Raw genomic sequence first — 19,501 nt, 5'->3', positions numbered from 1 at the left:
TGTATGAAAGAAGTTCCACCTCAGCCTGCAAACATGAATGAGAATTTCCATTCTATGATGCTATTTACTATATTTTATAAATATAGTATAACTATAATAATCGAACACAATACGATCATCTAGTGAGTTATAACAAAGAACACAAGGTGGAATACTCTTTGCTTTCATCAATCTGGATGGTCTAGATTTGTCAAAGATTGCCACATCTAAGGTTAGGCAAGTTTGACCAACTTAGATGAGTGTTTGGTTCAAGCCATACCTTAAGCAAACCACACTTGAGCCTCACATAACATAGACATAAAAAATATGGCAAGATTCCCTTAGTCTTGTCAACTTGTGACTCTCATTTTGATGAACTAACTTTAAGCAAGTTTGACAAAAATATATGACAAAATGTGGCAATGCTAGTTCTAGAACCAAACAACCTCTCGCGAGTCAAGGAGAATATCCGACTTTTTATATATTAGAATAAAAAATATATATTTTTAGACCGTCTCCTCTCTCTCTCTTTCCGCCTTCCTTCGTCTTCGCCCCCCAAATCCCAACCAATGCGCCTCTAAAGTATCTCCGAGCCCTAGGGCTTCCACCGTGCGCTTAGTGTCAGTACCGCCGCCATAGTCGTTCCCGTTCTACCTCAGCGCGTCGCTGCCCGTCCGCGATTAACCACTGTCTTCTGAGGTATGAGCAGTAGTTAAAGCCCACGGACCTCCAGAAAGTTTGGGTGTGCATCGTGTAGAACGGCGCCGGTTCTATAGCAGTAACTCGTTTCCCCAGCGCGTAGGGTTCGGGTGTCGAGCTGAATCCCCGCTCCCCTCTTGGAACGTTGATGTTCGCCTTGCAGAATCCGATTTTGTTTCCTAGATTATTCCTCACCCCCTTCTGGATGCATTCGTTTCAGTCGAGCACCATAGGCCTGTGCTTTTGAAGATTAAATTTCATTTTGGTCGTTTTTTGATGGAGAAACTGAATGTAGCATCAAAAACTTAATTTCGGCCAATTCTTGTTCATGCTTGTCTTGAGTTTCCCTTTGTTCAGTTATATGAGTACATGATGGATAATTTTTCTGTAACGGGGAAAAGTGCATGTCGTAATTTAGCTTACGAGGGCGCCTTGATTTCGTGCATGTTTTCTGTGTTCCTTCTCATATGTTTCATGTGCTCATCCATTGCTGGTTTGGCTAATGCACAGAACGGAGAAGTGTCTGCTGGATGGGCTGTGGTTAGATAGCAGAACGAAACGGAGAACAGTATCACCAGCTTGTATTTCTCATCATGTCTCGGTCGCCACATCTTCCTCCCCGCTGCCCGCCTCTGGGTCCTCAAATCACAGGAAGAGATGACAGCTTGTTCACACAGAGCTGCAGGTTTCCATCAGAGGATCCTTTCTTTGGTGAACCACCGTGTTGGCTAGATGATCTCCTTGCAGATTCTGGGAAAATGCCAAACCTTCCACTTCTTAGGAGAGCTTGTAGCGACTCTGATGCTATCTTGGATGCGCTGAGGACAATTCAGAGCCCAATTTTTCCGATTGAGGAGGCGGATCTGCAACCAGCAGGTGAGACCGGGGACTCGTTGGATGCTGCTGTAAGGGGTGAAAGTGATTTGGGGGTCGAAGTTAGCTGTGTGTATGGTCCAAATTCACCAAGACAGAAGTGTAGGCTGACCAGTTCAGAGAGTTCCATTGTAAATGCTGTCCTGGAGAATGTCCCTAGCAACCCCTTGCAGTACCTGACCATTGACCCGTCAACCAGTCTGCATGGCAATGTGGCCAATGCAAAAGGAGATGCATGCGATGATGTAAACCATCTAGATCAAGACAAGTCATTTAAAAGGTACACTTCTGTCCCTGAAATCTCTACTGGAGCACCTTCTAATGTTTTCAAAGGTCCAAGTTCTTACAGGATATGATCGTACAACTACAAAAATATTAGTTGTATTTGCAGTGAGAATGCTGGAAAGTATTTCAAGGAAGTGAAAGGTAGACTTTGCACTCTTAGCTATATAACTAATCAGGATGGAAAATAGCCTGCCTGATAACACATAAGTTACAGTACAAAATTAAATGTTAATCCAAAATGTATGTCGTACATCTTACTGTGCAACACTGAAAATAAATATATGTCGTACATCTTACTTTGCAACACTGAAAATTCTGAGCCCTGTCTCCGTAAGTACCCAGCCCTCAGGTATAATTTAGTTTTATCTGATCTTGTTAGCACAAGTCGTTCCAAGTTTGGATCTATTCTGTGTATTTAAAATTCACTACTGTACCTATTCCATGACTACAGTGGTAGCAACAGGTTCCTGTGCTTGTAATACTTGACCTTGGGTTGTTGAAGTCTCGCGTCAATAAATAGCTGCAGAATTCTTTATCTATTTGTATAAACTGCAGACTTATTTCAGGGGATGAAAATTTGATTAGTACTTCCTTTAGTGATTAGAGCTACCTCTGCTAATTCAAGACTGATAACTGTCAGTGTCAGATGTAGATACAAATAGTAGTAATGTCCTTCTGTTCATGTTGTCACATTCTCTATTAATATCAGGATCAAGCAATTCAAAACAATATTACAGAAAATCTTTGATGCATGTCTATTCTATTTGTATATCCATATATCATATATTTGTGAGCACACTTTTTTTTTCTTGGTCACTATTTTCTTGTGCTATACATCTTTTGAAAAGTAAGTAACTTCATCTGACATTCATGGTGTTGCCTCTAATGTGACAAGTCAATCATGTAAACATTGTGCATTTTAGTATATTTCCCTTTTGCGTTTTTAATACTATAAGCAGCTCTCTTTCACTCAGTTATCTTGGGCTCTGAAGCAGCATAGGGTTGTGGAGGAACAACTCACCTTGCTGCTACAAAGTGTACAACACTAGTGTTGAAGGAACTACTTCACCGTGTTGTGCTACATATCGCTCTAGAGGCAATTATAGGCCAATATGGTAGCAGGAGTTTAATCCAAAACTCCTGGAGCACAAGATCTAGTCTGAGATATTAGATAAGAACAACAAGTTCTATTTATAGGTACTGGTGTACATACTCTGGTTACAAACTAGAGGTGAGGTCCTCTATTTATAGGCTTTGGAAAGCCTTCACACCTCAACTTCTACTTATACCTAGGACACTCCAGAAAACATTACTTAAGGTCTGGCATTCTAGCCATAGCTAGAAGTCTCTAGAAAACAGTGGCTAATGCTAGGAAAACAAGCAATACTAGACAGGAGTAGAAGTATCTAGAAGTAGTAAAATGGATTTGACTTCTAATTTTCCTTTTCTTTTCCTTCTTGTTCCTCATGTGGTGCTAGTTGACGATAGTCGGACGGGGGTATATAGGAAGTTAGAGTTATGGAGACAAACCTTGGAATCGAAAGGGTTTAGGCTTAGTAGAACTAAAACCGAGTACATGATGTGCAGTTTCAGTACTACTAGGTGTGAGGAGGAGGAGGTTAGCCTTGATGGGCAGGTGGTGCCTCAGAAGGACACCTTTCGATATTTGGGGTCAATGCTGCAGGAGGATGGGGGTATTGATGAAGATGTGAACCATCGAATCAAAGCCGGATGGATGAAGTGGCGCCAATCTTCTGGCATTCTCTATGATAAGAGAGTGCCACAAAAGCTAAAAGGCAAGTTCTACCGGACAGTGGTTCGACTTGCAATGTTGTATGGCGCTGAGTGTTGGCCGTCTAAAAGGCGACATGTTCAGCAGTTAAGCGTGGCGGAGATGCGTATGTCGAGATGGATGTGTGGCCACACGAGGAAGGATAGAGTCTGGAATGATGATATACGAGACAGAGTTGGGGTAGCGCCAATTGAAGAGAAGCTTGTCCAACATCGTCTGAGATGGTTTGGGCATATTCAGCGCAGGCCTCCAGAAGCTCCAGTGCATAGCGGACAGCTAAAGCTTGCGGAGAATGTCAAGAGAGGTCGGGGTAGACCGAATGTGACATGGGAGGAGTCCGTTAAGAGAGACCTGAAGGATTGGAGTATCACCAAAGAACTAGCTATGGACAGGGGTGCGTGGAAGCTTGCTATCCATGTGCCAGAGCCATGAGTTGGCCGCGAGATCTTTATGAGTTTCACCTCTGGCCTACCCCAACTTGTTTGGGACTAAAGGCTTTGATGGGATTTTCTAAGGTAGTTTCCATATTTATTTAATTGGGCCTCTTTCTCTTTAGTAGTGCTACGTGAGTCCTTTAATTATCTACCTAGCAAAAGAGTAGTATTTTTCCTTGTAAAGGTCTACATAACATATAAACATGATGACCAAGTTGTAATTGGTCAACTAGGAGTCCAGGTTGTGTTGGCCGTAGGACATGACGTGCACGAGGAATTGAGGATCGGCTAAGGGCGTGCGTCCCATGTTTTTTGGGGAGATCAATTTATTATCAACACCAATGATATGCTTCAGAGTAGAAATTTTCACCTTGGCGATGGTGTCAATTTTATCCTTTGCACTGAAGGGCTCCCTGAGTATGGGGACCATCTCTTCTGGAATTATAGATTTAAGCAAGGCTTGTTAGAGAACCCTTAACCTCTCCCCCCAATGTGATGCTGGCATGGAGAACCTGATTTCATCTGCCAAAGCCTCTTTTGATAAGCCTTTCTTCATGGAAGCCTTTGCTGTGGCTGCCTGTAACATCTGGAAACAGAGAAATCTGAAATGGTCTGACAATATTAGACCTAGTCTAGGCTCCTTGTCCTTCCAAAAAGGGCCTTTTCCTTCTTTCTTATGGAATGAAGGACAGTTGCATACCTGCTCTTATTTCTTGGCTAGACAGCCTTGGCTAAGTCTTTGTACCACTCTTTCTTTATATTCAACACTCCCCCTTCCTTGTACATCTCTCCTTTTTTAATATAATTTTAATGTTGGGGCGTCCCCACAGTTTCGGCTTAAAATAACGCTACAAGGAGTTTGATGTCTTCGCATGGTGAAATTGCCCATTTGGAATTTATAATATCTATTCATATGCGTCTGTTTTATATTCCATACATGGAAGTGTTTTCTTTTACCTGAAGACAGCAGGGAACATTCACACAGTCACACTATATTTGAAAATAAGGGGTGAATATGTACATCAAGGGATTTACATGGCCAATGGCCACAGAAAACTACTAAGCTATCAATGCAAGATGAGATAGGGGTTCATTCTTTAGTTTGTATTGGTATATTATTTTCTTTACATTGAGAAGAAAAAAAAACACCATACCGTAACACACATTTCTGCAGGCGATCAGGCCAAAGATCTAGGGTCCGGAAACTTCAATACATTGCTGATCTTGAAAGAACTGTTGACTCTCTTCAGGTAAGTTTGTGACACTGCATGTTATATATTTACGGAGAATGTTAATAATAGTTCTTTCTTTATGACAATAAGTTTGGCTTTTGCTTTTTTAGATCATGGGAGCTGATTTGGCTGTAAGAGTAGCATCTCATTTCCAGCTTCGCAATGCTCTATCAATAGAAAACAAGCAACTGAGGAGACAGATTGCTAGTCTTCAGCAGGCAAAACTAATGAAGGATGGTATGTCTGGGTCTGTTTGCTCTTTAGCAAGTTATAGCTGGCATTGTTTATGAGAAAATTGACCTTGATTTAGGTTATGCATGTCGTTTACATTTATAGTTAATCCAACATGAACTTATGATCATAAGACTGGCCAGCTATTTAATGGAGCTAATAGATGATGATTCGATATAGGCTGTATATCCTATGGACACGTCTAGCCAGCAAACATTTCTGGCTAGATATCCGTGGAACACACCGGAAAATGAATGTTTTTTATACCTATGCCAGCTCCTGCATCTGGAAAAGGAAACTATATTCCCGTGTGCCTCACGTGGTCCCCTTGTCAAAGATTCCCTCATCTTCCCAAGCCACGTTCTCATCTCATCAGCCAAACTGGTCGGCACATTTAATTATATTCCCTTTTTTGCTTACTGGAGTCTGAGCATTGGAATTGATATCTGTTTTCACCACTGGAGTCCTCGCAGCGATCTCTTCGAAACTAGATCTTGTGTGGGTATGTTTCGACGAACTTTTTCTCCGAGCAACTTCAGTGCTATAGGGACCAACTTCAGTGCTATGCGAACCAATTCAGTTCGTTTTTATGATGTCAGTTGGCCTAGTGCTCTTGTAAGTTCGCTACCATGACTGCCAAGTAGCCTAGTGTTACCCTCAAATTTTCTACCACGACTTGTGAGTAGCCTTACATTATCTAAAGTGCATAGTTGATTTCATCGGACGGTGCGTATGGGTGTGCACCCGCGAAGTCTAAAAAGCGCAGCTGCACTTTACAAAATTTAGGATATCCTATTCAGTTACCCATTATTGTGCACTCAGTTTCTCATACATTCCTCGTTGTACTGGAATTGGTATTGAAGCCCAATCATTTTAGTCATTGCTTTCTTTTGAAGTTCAGACACCAAGGATTTGTCAGCCAAATGGCACAAACTTCTGTGATCTGTTTTAATCACAAAAGGACTTCTCAGTAAAGGATCTCCATTTGTCAATAGCCACAATGATGGCCAAGAACTCCTTTTCATATATAGGTAACTTCTGATTAATGACTCCCAAGGCTTTGCTATAAAGTGCAATAGGGTGTCCTTGAGAAAGCACTGCCCCCACTCCAGATTGGCAAGCATCAGTTTCAATAGAGAATTGCTTAGAGAAGTCAGGCAGTGCTAACACTGGTGTAGTGCACATGGCTTGTTTTAATGTCTCAAAGGCCTCTCAAGTCATAGAAGTCCAAACAAATTGTTTATCTTTCTGCAGTAGCTGAGTAAGGGGCTTGGCTAACACCCCATAGTTCTTAACAAACTTTCTGTAATAGCCTGTTAAGCCCAGAAAACCCCTTAATTCAGTGGCTGAAGTTGTGACTGGCCACATTTTCATAGCTTCAGTTTTATCAGGATCAGTAGAAACACCTCTGGCAGGAATAATATGCCCCAAGTATTCCAACTGGTTGGTTGCAAAGATGCACTTGGACAGCTTGGCAAACAACCGACTGTGCTGCAAGGTTTCAGACACTACTTCCAGATGCTGCAAATGAGTTTCCAAGGTTGGATTGTATACCAGGATGTCATCCATAAAAACAAGCACCAACTTTTATCATGTATTTAGCAAATATGAAGTTCATCAAACACTGGAAAGTGGCAGCGGAATTAGTGAGCCCAAATGGCATAACCCTAAACTGGAAATGGCCATGATGAGTCTTAAAAGCAGTTTTCATCTCATCTTTAGGAAGCATGTGGATCTGAACATAACCACTGCGCAAATCTAGCTTGGAAAAGTAATTAGCACCAACTAGTTCATCCAGTAATTCATCAACCACAGGTAGAGGAAACTTATATTTTGATTGTGACCATATTAAGTTTCCTGTAGTCCACACACAATCTCCAGCTACCATATTTTTTCTTCACTAATAGAACTCGAGAAGCAAAAGGACTCTCTGGGAATCACTGTAGCAGCCTGTATCATATCAGCAACTTGTTTTTCTATTTCATCTTTCTGATGTGGGGAGTACCTGTATGGCCTGGAGTTAACAGGAGGTGTACTTGGCAGTAAGCAAACAACATGATTCAAAGCTTTCTGTGAGGCGGGAGGGCAGAAGGTGCTTGGAAAACTCCTGAAAATTTGTCCAACAGTGCTTGAATTACTTGTATCTCTGAAGAAGGTTTGAGTTTGTCAGAGGAGTCCAACAGAACTGTTGCCCACAACTCATTTGCCTTTGTGCCACTTGTACACTTTCTCAATGGAGACTTCCTTAATGTTATCAGTGCTGGCTGGTAACACTCCTTGTAGCTTAACTGTCTCTCCCTCACGAACAATTTCTATCCATTTTTGTTTCCAATCACATTGCATAGTACTGAAAAGAGATAACCAGTCCATGCCTAAAACTCCATCATAGCCTCCCAGGTCCAATACTTTCATAGGGTGTGTGTAATTATGGCCCTGCATCCACCGAATTCTTTGACTACTGAGAAACATGTCAGGATTTCTCCATTTGCTACTTTAGCATTAAGTGGGGAGACTTGTCCACCATGGCATTATTCAGGACACTGTGAACTACCTAAATCCACCAATAGAAGAAACACTTGATCACCTACCAAGGCTCTTAACTTGATACTACATTTGGAGTCTTCAGAGCCAGACAGAGCATGAAGAGAAACAAAATGGGCCTCTGGGTGTTTGGCCTTCCATGGCTGCCACTGCTGACAATAGGTCATCCGACAAAAGGGTATCAGCTGTAGTGACTTCCAGTGCTTTCAACTGAGCTTGAACAGCACACTGATGCGTTGGAGAATATTTTTCTCCACATTTAAACACAATCCATTAGCTCTAGAATACTCCTTCAACTGTTGGGTCTTCCATAAATCTCCTGGCCCATATTTAGCTCTGTAATCCTGCTTGAAACCACTTGCTGTATGTTTCCGAGAACTCTGTTTACTCTGAAACTTAGCTCGTTCCAGCACCCCTTCCTGAATCATAGCATAAGTGGCTGCTTGAGCAACTGTCAATGGTTGCTGTGTTTCCACATGGCCGATGAGCTCCTCTTGAGTCCCATGGTAAATTGGTTAGCCAACATCAGGCCTCCTACAGCAGGGTCATATAGCTCGATATGATACACCAACTGATCAAACAAGTGTTTATACTCTGCCACTGATGACGTCTGCTTTAACTGATGCAATTCACGGAGTTTGTCCCTGTGTACATTCATATTGAACTCTTGCAATACATCCTGGACAAATTTATCCCAATCATGCCACCCAGTGGATTGCTTGTGCGACTGATACCAGTGGAAAGCATTGTCAGTCATGTACAGGGTTGCCATCACCACTCAAAACCCAGCTGGAATTTGATACATCATGAAGTGTTGCAAGTATCAACCCAGACCCTTGCATAAGCACCATCAAAACGGTGAAACTCCATTTTGGGTAACCAGGAACGCCTCCCCGCTCCCTCTCACCCCTCTGCTAGATCCACAGTTATGGGTGTTGGGGGCACGTGAAGGACCTTACCCGGTGGTGGTACTGCTGGTGGCGGCGGAGCCACTGATGGTCCCAATGGAAAAGCAGGCGCTCGCTGGGTAGGAGTTGGCAACCCCAATGCTCGACGCACTCTGATCTGGGACCTTGATCAACTGCGACCGCGACGACTACAATTGACTCATCACTTGGCCGTGATCTTGCTGCACCTGGCCAAGCGAGAGCAACGAGAGATCCAACTTCGCTTGGATCTGCTGCACCTGCTCCTGCTGGGCTTTGGATGACAGCGCATGCTCCTCCAACCGTTGATTCATCACCATGATCTGTTCCTGAACTTGATCCAGGGGGGGGGGGGGGGGGGGGGGGGGGGGGGGGGGGGGGAGGGAGCGGAGATGGGATGAGATGAGATGACCTGGGATTTGAGATCGGAGAGAGTGGAGCGGAGAGGAGAGGAGATGTTATGACCTGGGATTTGAGATCGCCACACGCATCTTACACAGCTCACACTCACACGAAGATGCCTACACATATTATGTTATCCAACTCAAGACGCTGTCATGCCTACCGCAGACAATGACATCACACCACTGTTGTGCATGGCATCACCCCCCACTCCCGTGGTGTATAACCATACAAAGCCTTGAATGGACTGACTGCCATATATGCATGATCCGATGTTTATACCAGTATTCAGCTGAAGAAAGCCATTTAGACCACTTCTTCGGACATGAGTGCATAAAACATTGCAGATAGATCTCCAGACACTGGTTCACCCGTTCGGTCTGACCGTCTGTTTGCGGTTGATTTGCAGTGCTCATATTGAGATCCGTACCCATTGACAAGAACAAATCGTTAACCAAGTGTAATATAATCAAATTTCTATTCGGGCCTGATGTTAATGTGAAAAAGAATAAGAAAAAAAGAGAACATTGTGCAAGTAGCATAGAGGGATTGTGCCACCCTTTGAAATCTTCTTATTATAGGGAGAAAGCGAGCTAAAATTTTCCTGCAGCCTGCAAACAGTAACTTTTAATCTGTTTCTATATTTGCTCTCATTTTCTTTTTCTAATTTTCTCCTAACATGGATCGGGTCAGCTTTGAAATGATGAACCAAATTAAACTAAATTGAGAATCACATTCAGTGCCAGGGCTATTCTTTTAATATTAAATTTATCCTGAAGCCAAAGCAAATTTGCATCGTCGATCAGTTTGTACTTGGTATGGTTTCTGATTTTGATAATCGGTTGAAGTCCTTTTTTTGACAAATGGCGCTTTTATTATCAAGCGGGTACAAATCATAATGAGCTAACCCCGGCCTGTGCATAGCTAAGATGCACACAGCCACTACACAAAAGTCTGGCAAAGTAAATAAAAATGACAAGTTGGCAACAGTAAAGTCATATGAGACCAAAACTATGCCTATGTCAATGGAGAAGGTGGACCGATCCGGAGATTATGCTGCCACCCATGTTGGGTGAAAATCTCCCTGGCCACCCTCTCCAACCGCATACACACCGCCTTGAATAGCGATTGGTACTCCGTTCGGTGCAGCGTAGACCACATACAAAGCCAGTGCATACAACGGTAAATAACCTGCATAGGAGAAGAGATTTTGCCATTAAAGACACAATCATTTCTACATAGCCAAAGCGGCCATAGTAAGGCTAACGCTCTCACCCAAATTAGCGTACTAAATGTATTTGGTATTCCATCAAGCCAATGACAATAGATATTGGCAACACTTGTCGGCGGATACAAATTGGATGCTATTTGGATGTCAGATTATGTTGAACGTGCAAACTTGCATTGAAAGAAGAGGTGTTTGATTGTCTCATCATGAGTACAGAAGCTACACTTGCTTCCTTGCAAGTTGCATCGAGCAAAATTGTCTTTAGTTAGCACAACTCCTCTTCGAAGATACCACATGAAAATCTTAACTTTTAGTGGCATTTTTTATTTCCATATTAGTTTATTATTATCCACTGGAATCTCTGAGTGCGGGAGTGCACGGTACATAGTCAACTGTATACACCTCAGTTAACATCTTTGAAGTAAGTGCTAGGGATTTTATTTTGTGATGATTCATATGCAATCTCACTTTGAAAGCTTATGATGCATTTTTGCAGGTCAAACACATTTCTTGAAGAAGGAAACTGAGAGGTTGAAGCAGATGTCTGCGCGTCACCGCAGGAGCAGGAGTGTCACTTCTTGCTTTGAGCCGGGCTCAATTGGAGCAGACCCATCAGCAATCAATTGGCAGACAGTTGACATGTCAAAGCTGAGCTTAAACGGCAGTCCTGCTCCTGTGCCCCCGAGAGGTGGCTATGGCCTGTAAAAGCAACCTGCTTTGGTCCCACTGAGATGAGATCGCGGCAGTAATCCTCAGATGTGGTTAACGATTCACTAACCTGACCAACCATATAGATTCGAGGGTTTAATCCTTTATTAGGAAGAAAAAAGTAGTCAGTCCAGTTACCACCAAAAATATAGAGGTCGTCAGTTAAGCTTATCTTTTGTAGGATTTCTGCATTGGCTTCCGAATTTTAACACAAATCAGATGAAGCAAGCTTGAGCATTGCTTGTCACTAGTGCTTGTGGTCTTAGAAATCGATGTTTTTCTCTATGTTACTGCAACTGAAGCGTCCTGATCTTCCCATTAGCGTGGTGATACATGCTGGTACTGATCTTTCGGTTAGTGGTGATTTGGTCGCCATTAATGCATGTGCTATGTTAGCCCTCCGAATGTTTTTCCTCTGGTTGCTGTCTTTTTTTTTTTTGAACAAGGGAGAGGCGCACAAGGCGCCAAATTCATTTCAAACCAAGCTCAAGTACATGTTACAGGATAGCTTATAACACCTGGGCAATCAAGCACTAATAGAATATGCAAGAAGGGCTTTTTCCTCTGGTTGCTGTCTGGAGGATGTTGTTGCTAAATAAGCTTCTGATGACGTTGATGCAAACGTGCAGGCGACATGTTCTATTGTGGTTGACTTCTTAGCTGCTAGGGTGTGCATTTTATACTTTACACTGACCTGAGCATTTTTTTAATAAACACATAAGGGTCGGGAAGGACAGTGGAGCTTCATTAGTTAACGGAAATGTTAAACATTTTTTTGACGACGGTAATTAGGCTACTTGACAAAATATTTTTTCCTAATTTTAGTTGTGGGCAGATTTTAGCAATTATGACAAGTCAGCAATCAATTTACACATGCAATTATGAGAGTATAGCAACAAAAAGTAAAACATTGCATATGTGAAGGTAAAGGGAAGGGTTTGAAGAAGGCAAAGGCAATGAGGACACCAAGATTTTTGACATGGTTTTAATAGGTGGTGCTATCGTACATCCATGTTGATGGAGACTTTAATTTATGAAGGGTAACGGCTGCACGACAGCGCGAGTCCACGAAGTGCTTCACCCACGAATGGTCCACGAAGAAGCAACCTTGTCTATCTCATCATGGCCATCACGCGCGAAGAACTTGCATCACTCGGGTAGTTCTTCATGAAGTAGGCGATCTAGTTGCCCTTACAAACTTGTTTCAACACCACATCTTGTCGCAGGCTCCCAAGCGACAACTAACCAATCTAGGAGACACCACTCTCCAAAATGTAATAGACGGTGTGTTGATGATGAACTCCTTGCTCTTGTGCTTCAAATGATAGTCTCCCCAACGCTCAACTCTCTCACATATTTGGCCATGGTGGAAAAAGAATTTGAGTGAAAAGCAACTTGGAGAAGGCTAGAAATAAATGTTCAAATGGTATCTGTTGATCTCAACACATGAGTAGGTGATTCTCTCTCAGAAAATGAATGGTGGAAGTGTAGGCACGTTCTGATGGCTCCCCTCTATGAGGAAGAGTGGGTGGATGGGTATATATAGTCTCCACACAAAATCCAACCGTTACACACTTTTGACCCATCTCAGTGGCATCAATCAGAAAACTCGATGGCACCGATCTGTACAAAAATATGAACGTTAGGAATCTCGGTGGGATCGACGTGAACAATTCGGTGAAACCGATGTGCTAGGGTTGAGGGCAAACCTCGTCTCGGTGGCACCGATTGCATCAACTTGGTGGGAACGAAGTGAAGCAATAAGGCAACAGAGAGTCAGTCAAGCCATCTCGATGGGACCGATTGCAACATCTCGATGAGACCGAAATATTGCAATAAGCAATAGATAGTTGGCAAGGCCATCTCAATGGGACTGAGATCCATATCGGTGTGACCGAATTGCTAGGGTTTTGGCTGTGGCTATGTCAAGATGAACTTGGTGGCTCCGGATGGGAAATATCGATGGGGCCGAGTTGCGAATTAGGTTTTGGACATATTTGGATAGAGAAAATGACTGAGGGTTTTGGAGCAATATCACTAAGCACTTGAGCAACAAGATCATTAAGCAACACCTCATCCCCTTTCAATAGTATTGTCGTTCCTATGGACTCAATGTGATCTTGGATCACTTAAACAAAAATGTAGAGTCTTGAGCTTTTGTCAATTCTTGTCCTTATCATTTTGAGGGGTCCACATCTCTATTTTATGCCATGCCAATCATTGAACATCTTGAAATATTTATCTTGAATGGATATTAGTTTAATGAGATATATGTTGTTATGAATTACCAAAACCATCCGAGGATAAGTTGCACTTTCAGCCATGCAAAAGTAAATAAAATTGCCATGCTTGTATGTAGGATGTCATGTTCTAAAGTGAAAATTTTCATGTAGTATAAAAATTGACGTGAGACACAATGACCTCTCGCCTCAAGTGTGTTGGGGAAACGACACCTATGGGATCACGCGGACCCCTTCTACGGTTTGGCAGGGAAGAGGAGTGCGCAAAGAGTAGATCTAACGATCAACACGAGGGATTTTTACCCAGGTTCGGGCCGCTAAGAAGCTTAAAACCCTGCTCCTGCTTTTAGTGTATAGGTGTTCTTGACCTTCGGCTAGCTGCTACGCATGCAAACTGGGTAGGAAAGTCCAAAAGTCCCTCCCTACATCGCCTTGGGCCTCCTTTTATACCAAGGGGCTACCGTAGTGGCGTACATGAATACATAAGGTGTAAAGTAGCTACAATGTACATGCTTATCACTAACGTCTTAGGACAAACACATTAAATGCGCTGTTTACGTGCCCCCTAACTTTATTGGGGACGAAAACAGAGCCCGTCCCGTCCGTCGCCGCCTCGCCCCGTCTTGACACGTACCTCGGATGACGAGGCATGCAATGCCAAGCTGACTGGCTAGCCGCCGCGCTGGAGCGGTGGTGGGATCTTCACAAAGATCTGCATGCCACCACGCAGGTGCTTGCCAGGCTAGTCGCTGTGCTGGAGCTGCGGCAGGGCGGCGGAACCTTGCCGTGGCCCCGCAAACGTCCCCGGCAAGGATCTTGCCGGGTCCTTGCAACCGTCCCTGGCAAGAGCCTTGCTGGGAACTTTGCCTTCTGGTCTTCACAAAGATCTGGATGCCACCAAGCAGACGCCCCTGGATCTTGGTCTTGACATTGTCGATGGTGTCAGAGCTCTCAACCTCAAGGGTGGTGGCCTTGCTGAGGCTTTGCAAACCATTTCGACAAGGAGCTTGCCGGGGCTCGCAAACCATCCCGGCAAGAATCTTGCCCGGGGGGGGGGGGGGGGGGGGGGGGGGGGGGGGGGGGGGGAGGGCTCAGTGTAACACCCTGGATTTTGCCCTTTTCTTTTTTTCCTTTAATTTTCTTGGATTTCTTGATTTGAATTGCTTTTCTGTGGCTGTGGTTCCAAAACTTGGGAAGATCATGTCCTCCTAGGTTTTATAGTGGCTTGTCATCCTCATTTTCATCCTAGCCCAAATCCCAATATTCTTTTATTGGGAATATTCCTTTTCTAATAAAGGAATTATCCTATTAGCCCTAGGTTGTGAAGCAACCCATCTTTCTGTCACTCTCAAAATTCCCAAATAATTCTCATAATTTTTTTGGGTCATATCTTCCTCAAATATGTCAAAATATTTCCTTGGCATCATCAAAGCTAATTCACAAATATTCCTTTTCTGATTCTGCCCTAAGTGGTGGTTTGAGAAGGAAGTGTCAATTATCTTTTCTTGTTTGATCCCAAACTTTTTGGACATCTTTTCCTATCCATATCAGTGCCCCATGCCAAAATTCAACTCAATTTTCCTAGTAAATATTCCTGAGCAAATTTTCAAAGTTCCCGTCTGAGGGAAGTGATTGTGAAGGAAGTACTAGCTAGGCATATACAAATGAGTTGAAATTTTGCAAGGTCCTTCATATGATAAAATCACGACTCTCCACCAAATATGAGCTCATGTAAATCATCTATGTGAGCCCAACTCCAAATCTTAGTTTCTGGTCAGATTTCCAGTTTGTGAAGCAACTATATTTTATATTGCTTCAATTAAGCTGAAAATTTACCAGGACATTCTCATATCCATATCAACTCCCTCCACCAAGTTTTGGCTCAATCCATTACTCCATTTGCCCTGTGCAATGTTTCCAAAATTTTGATCAGAATGAAGCATTGTGAAGCAAGTCCCATTTTGGTATTTCCAAATGGCATGAAACTTTTACAACAACTTCAGATGATCAAATAACCCATCTATCTTAATTTTCAGCTCAATCCAAGCTAGTATGTGAGCGCTACTTCAAAGCTTGCTATTCTGGTCAGTATGGCACGTTGCATTACAAGTACTAGCTAAATCCCTCGTTATGAGCTGAAACCTTGCCATCTTACTCACCTTGGTGAGTGATAAACCGCAGTCAAATCTCAATCTAATCCTCCCGAACAATCCTCTGCAAATGGCATCAAACACCTTGCCGCCGAAATGTTTTGGCTCCTCCTGCAAATCACTTCTTTGCCCCTGGACCGAGTTGTTACCGCCTTTGAACTCAGGGTATCACGGTCTTTCTACCGGACATGATGTGGCCGCTCACCTAGCAACGCATATGCCAGTTCACGCAGTGACCACGGGTCACGACCAGCCAAACGCGTGCTCTGGAGTGTTCCTGCCCCTGTTCTCGTCTGCTCCCTCTGCCTCTCGCATCCAAATCATGTCTGGTAGCTCACCCGTGCTTGTCTGCATCGACCTGAGTCGGTGCCTCGCCCTGAATCACTACTGTGTGGTCACCGTTGTCGCGCTCGTGCCACAAGTAGCCCCTGTCCTCCATTGTTTGCTAGCTTGAGCTCTCTAGACCATCCCCGAGCCCTCCCCGCGGCCTATATAAGGACCCCCGAGGTGTTCCGCAGCCCCCAAGCCTCTCCCCGTTCCTCATTTGTCACCGGAGTCGTCCAATCTTGCCGGAGTTCGTCGCCGTCCACCATGGCCGCCTCAGACCCGGCTTGGTTCCGACCTTTCTAGCCACTCCCTCGCCTCTCCTCCACCTCCTTGAGCTTCCTCGTGCTAGCTGCTACGCATGCAAACTGGGCCAAAAAGTCCAAAATTCCCTCCCTCCATCGCCTTGGGCCTCCTTTTATACCAAGGGGCTACCACAGTGGTGTACATGCATACAGGAGGTGTAAAGTAGCTACAGTGCACATGCTTATCACTGACATCTTAGGACAAACGCATTAAATGTGCTGTTTAGATGCCCCCTAACTTTATCGGGGATGGAAACAGAGCACGTCTCATTCGTCGCTGCCTCACCTTGTATTGAAACGCATCCATGATGACGAGGCATGTAATGCCAAGCTGACTGGCTAGCTGCTGCGCTGGAGCGGTGGCGGGATCTTCACGAAGATCTACATGCCACCACGTAGGTGCTTGCCAGGCTGGCAGGCTAGTCGCTGTGCTGGAGCGGTGGCAGGGCGGCAGAACCTTGCCACGGCCCTGCAAACATCCCCGGCGAGGATCTTGCTGGGGCCTTGCAACCGTCCTTGGCAAGGCCTTGCTGGGAACTTTGCCTTCTGGTCTTCACAAAGATCTGCATGCCACCACGCAGACGCCCCTGGATCTTGGTCTTGACATTGTCGATGGTGTCAGAGCTCTCAACCTCAAGGGTGGTGGCCTTGCTAAGGCTTCGCAAACCATTCCGGTAAGGAGCTTGCCGGGGCTCGCAAATCATCCTAGCAAGAATCTTGCCGGGGGCTCATCTTGTCTTCTGTTCGCCTTGTATTTGCCTCCAGCTGTCCCCATCAAGCCTTGCGCGGGTGCGGCTACAACAGCCCATGCACAAGTAAGGGGTACCAAAGGGCCCAAGCTTTAGTACACCGACAGGAGCCCCCAGGCTTGGGCCACACACGCGGGTGCGAGGCGTTGTTGGGCTAGGCCCAAACAGTGCACGGGCACGCATGGCATGGGTTAACTAATGTAATCATCTCGTCTGTTGTGCTTCCCCATGATCCGCATTGAGTGCACGACGTGGGGTGCGTGTGCGGAATGGTCGCAGCAGCAGCACGCCTGTGAAAACGCCTTCACATTGAACAGTAAAGAGGCATCCCCGCGCCTTCCCCATAAAAAGAGGAATCCACAGAGGCGCTGCTCATTTACCCCTCGCCTGTCCCAATCTAGGAACCGCAGCTGTCTTCCTCCTCGAGCCCAGAACAAAGCCTCCTCATCCGTCTGCCCCCTCACGGTCCCACCATCCTTGGCCTCCTGCCCTCCCCTGGCTGCTATGGCGCAAATATGTGTTGGAGAGTGAGCTGGTGAAGATGCGGAAGAGGAACGTCGTCTTCGCCCCGACACTCGATGCCCACGCGCTGAAGGATCGGTAACTGAGCATGTGGGGAAGAGCGACAAAGGGGCACCCCGCGTCATCCCTGCTTCGCGCCTGCTCTAGATAAATTCCCCTTCTTCGTCGATTATCTCTATTGCAGGCTCTGCCCTCCATTTTCTGATTTCTTCGTCGACATCATGTACACATTCGGCTTCCACCTCTTGGATTTCACGCCGAATGCGGTAGCTTGTATGTCCACCTTCGCCCACCTCTGCGAGAACCTTGCCGGAGTGATCCCCAACACAGCCCCCTTCCACCACTTCTTCATTCCTCGCATCCAGCCAGGAGATGCCCTTTCCGGCTGCGTCGCCTGGATTCCAAGGGCATGGAACAAGGAGACGTACCCCGACGTGCTGTGGCATGAAAAGTGGGATGAGTGGCGGGGCCGGTGGTGCTGGATCACGAAGAAAGATCCACAACCGTTTTGTATGCGCCAGGATCAAGCGCCTCAAAGCTGTCAGGCTCACAATCGAGATGATTGGCGCCGATTTCCTTCGCCGCCGCATCAGCCCTCTGCAGAACAAAGGGAGACCGGCCTGGGAGTACCAGAACGCAGCGAATATCATGAGGTCGCGCCCTGGTCTGAACAACAACTTAACGGTGATGCAGCATGCCGCCCTCTGCCACAAGATGTTCAAGGTCGACGGCAAGTTCAAGTTGCCGGCAAGAGTCATCCCCCTGTGCAACAACACCACCCTGACCTCGATCATTGCCATGATGCTGGCGTTCAACGCCAATGGCCTTGATCAAACTTGGGCCGAGCCATCCGTGGAGCAGGTGAAGGACTTCTTCGACAACCTGTCGAAGGAGGCCATTCAAGAAGAGACGAACTTCATCCGTCCCACTACCGACGAAGAAGTGGCATACATTGCCAGCAGGGCGAAAGAGGCGGCCCTTGCCGAGGAGGCCGGCAGCGTTGGCTTCATGGAAGAAGAAGCCAGCGAAGAGGAGAACTTTGCCGAGTGGGGGAAGCTTGCCGGAGAGCACAGTGGCGCAGCTGTCGGGGGCCCTTCCACTAAAGATACAGTGGAGGAGCAGCCGTATGAGGAGCCCCTAGCTCCAGAGAAGAAGAAGCGGGTCCTTCGGTGAGTTGGCTCCGTCGAGCCAGTCCGGCGAGCTTCCTCGCACGAAGAGGTCCCCGACAAGGATGTTGCCGGCAAGGGTGTGGGGCGGCAAGGAGCTCAACAGCAACCCGTATGCCAGATGAGGCGCACGACCGTGGCAGCGAGGAAGGCAGCTGAAACAGGCTCACATCAGCCTGCTGCTCCAGCCACGGCCAAGCGGCCCAGGTCCCCGTCTCCTCCCCCTCGCAGGAACACCATAGCAGAGGCTGACTTTGACCTCTCCTCTTTTAGCCCGAGGAGGGAGAAGAGGCCAGAAGGAGAAGACGAGTAAGTGTCCTACCGCTTTGTTTATCCCCTGAGCCTCTGACTTGGCTATCTTATCTTATTTAATCTTGCCTTGGCCTGTCCCCGCAGAGACACAGAAACGTTGGCGCGGAGGATGGCGAAGAAGGCCAAGACCTCGACGGGCGACAAGCCCCCGACAAGCACCTCAAGTGCGCCGGAAACGATCACAATCAACCCGGAGTCGAGCCCATGACACAGCCCCAACCCAGCCCCTAGCGTGAGTCCATTACTCGTTTCCCGCAGGCAGGCATTGGGGTATGTATCTTTACTGCCGATATTGTCGGGTTTGCAGGAGAAGAAAAGCAACAAGGAGAGCCACCAAGGGCCGACCTTGACATGCCGCCTCCGTCAACCACACTGCCCAGGGATGAATCCCCGACAAGGGATT

At 45.8% G+C, this 19,501-nt stretch overlaps 1 protein-coding gene across 1 annotated transcript; it reads left to right on the top strand.

Annotated features, from left to right (window-relative positions):
- Positions 1–493: 493 nt before the first annotated feature.
- LOC125512827 lies at positions 494–11,745 on the top strand. Its single transcript, XM_048677904.1, has 5 exons — positions 494–678; positions 1,189–1,831; positions 5,237–5,312; positions 5,405–5,531; positions 11,119–11,745. The coding sequence occupies exons 2-5, from the start codon at positions 1,272–1,274 to the stop codon at positions 11,325–11,327; spliced, it is 972 nt and encodes a 323-aa protein (XP_048533861.1). The 5' UTR covers positions 494–678; positions 1,189–1,271; the 3' UTR covers positions 11,328–11,745.
- The last annotated feature ends 7,756 nt before the right edge of the window (positions 11,746–19,501 follow it).

This window comes from Triticum urartu, chromosome 6, assembly GCF_003073215.2.
Source record: "Triticum urartu cultivar G1812 chromosome 6, Tu2.1, whole genome shotgun sequence".
Classification (NCBI taxonomy): Eukaryota; Viridiplantae; Streptophyta; class Magnoliopsida; order Poales; family Poaceae; genus Triticum; species Triticum urartu.
The sequence above is the reverse complement of the archived record's forward strand: the minus strand, read 5'-3'. Positions and strand labels throughout refer to the sequence as shown.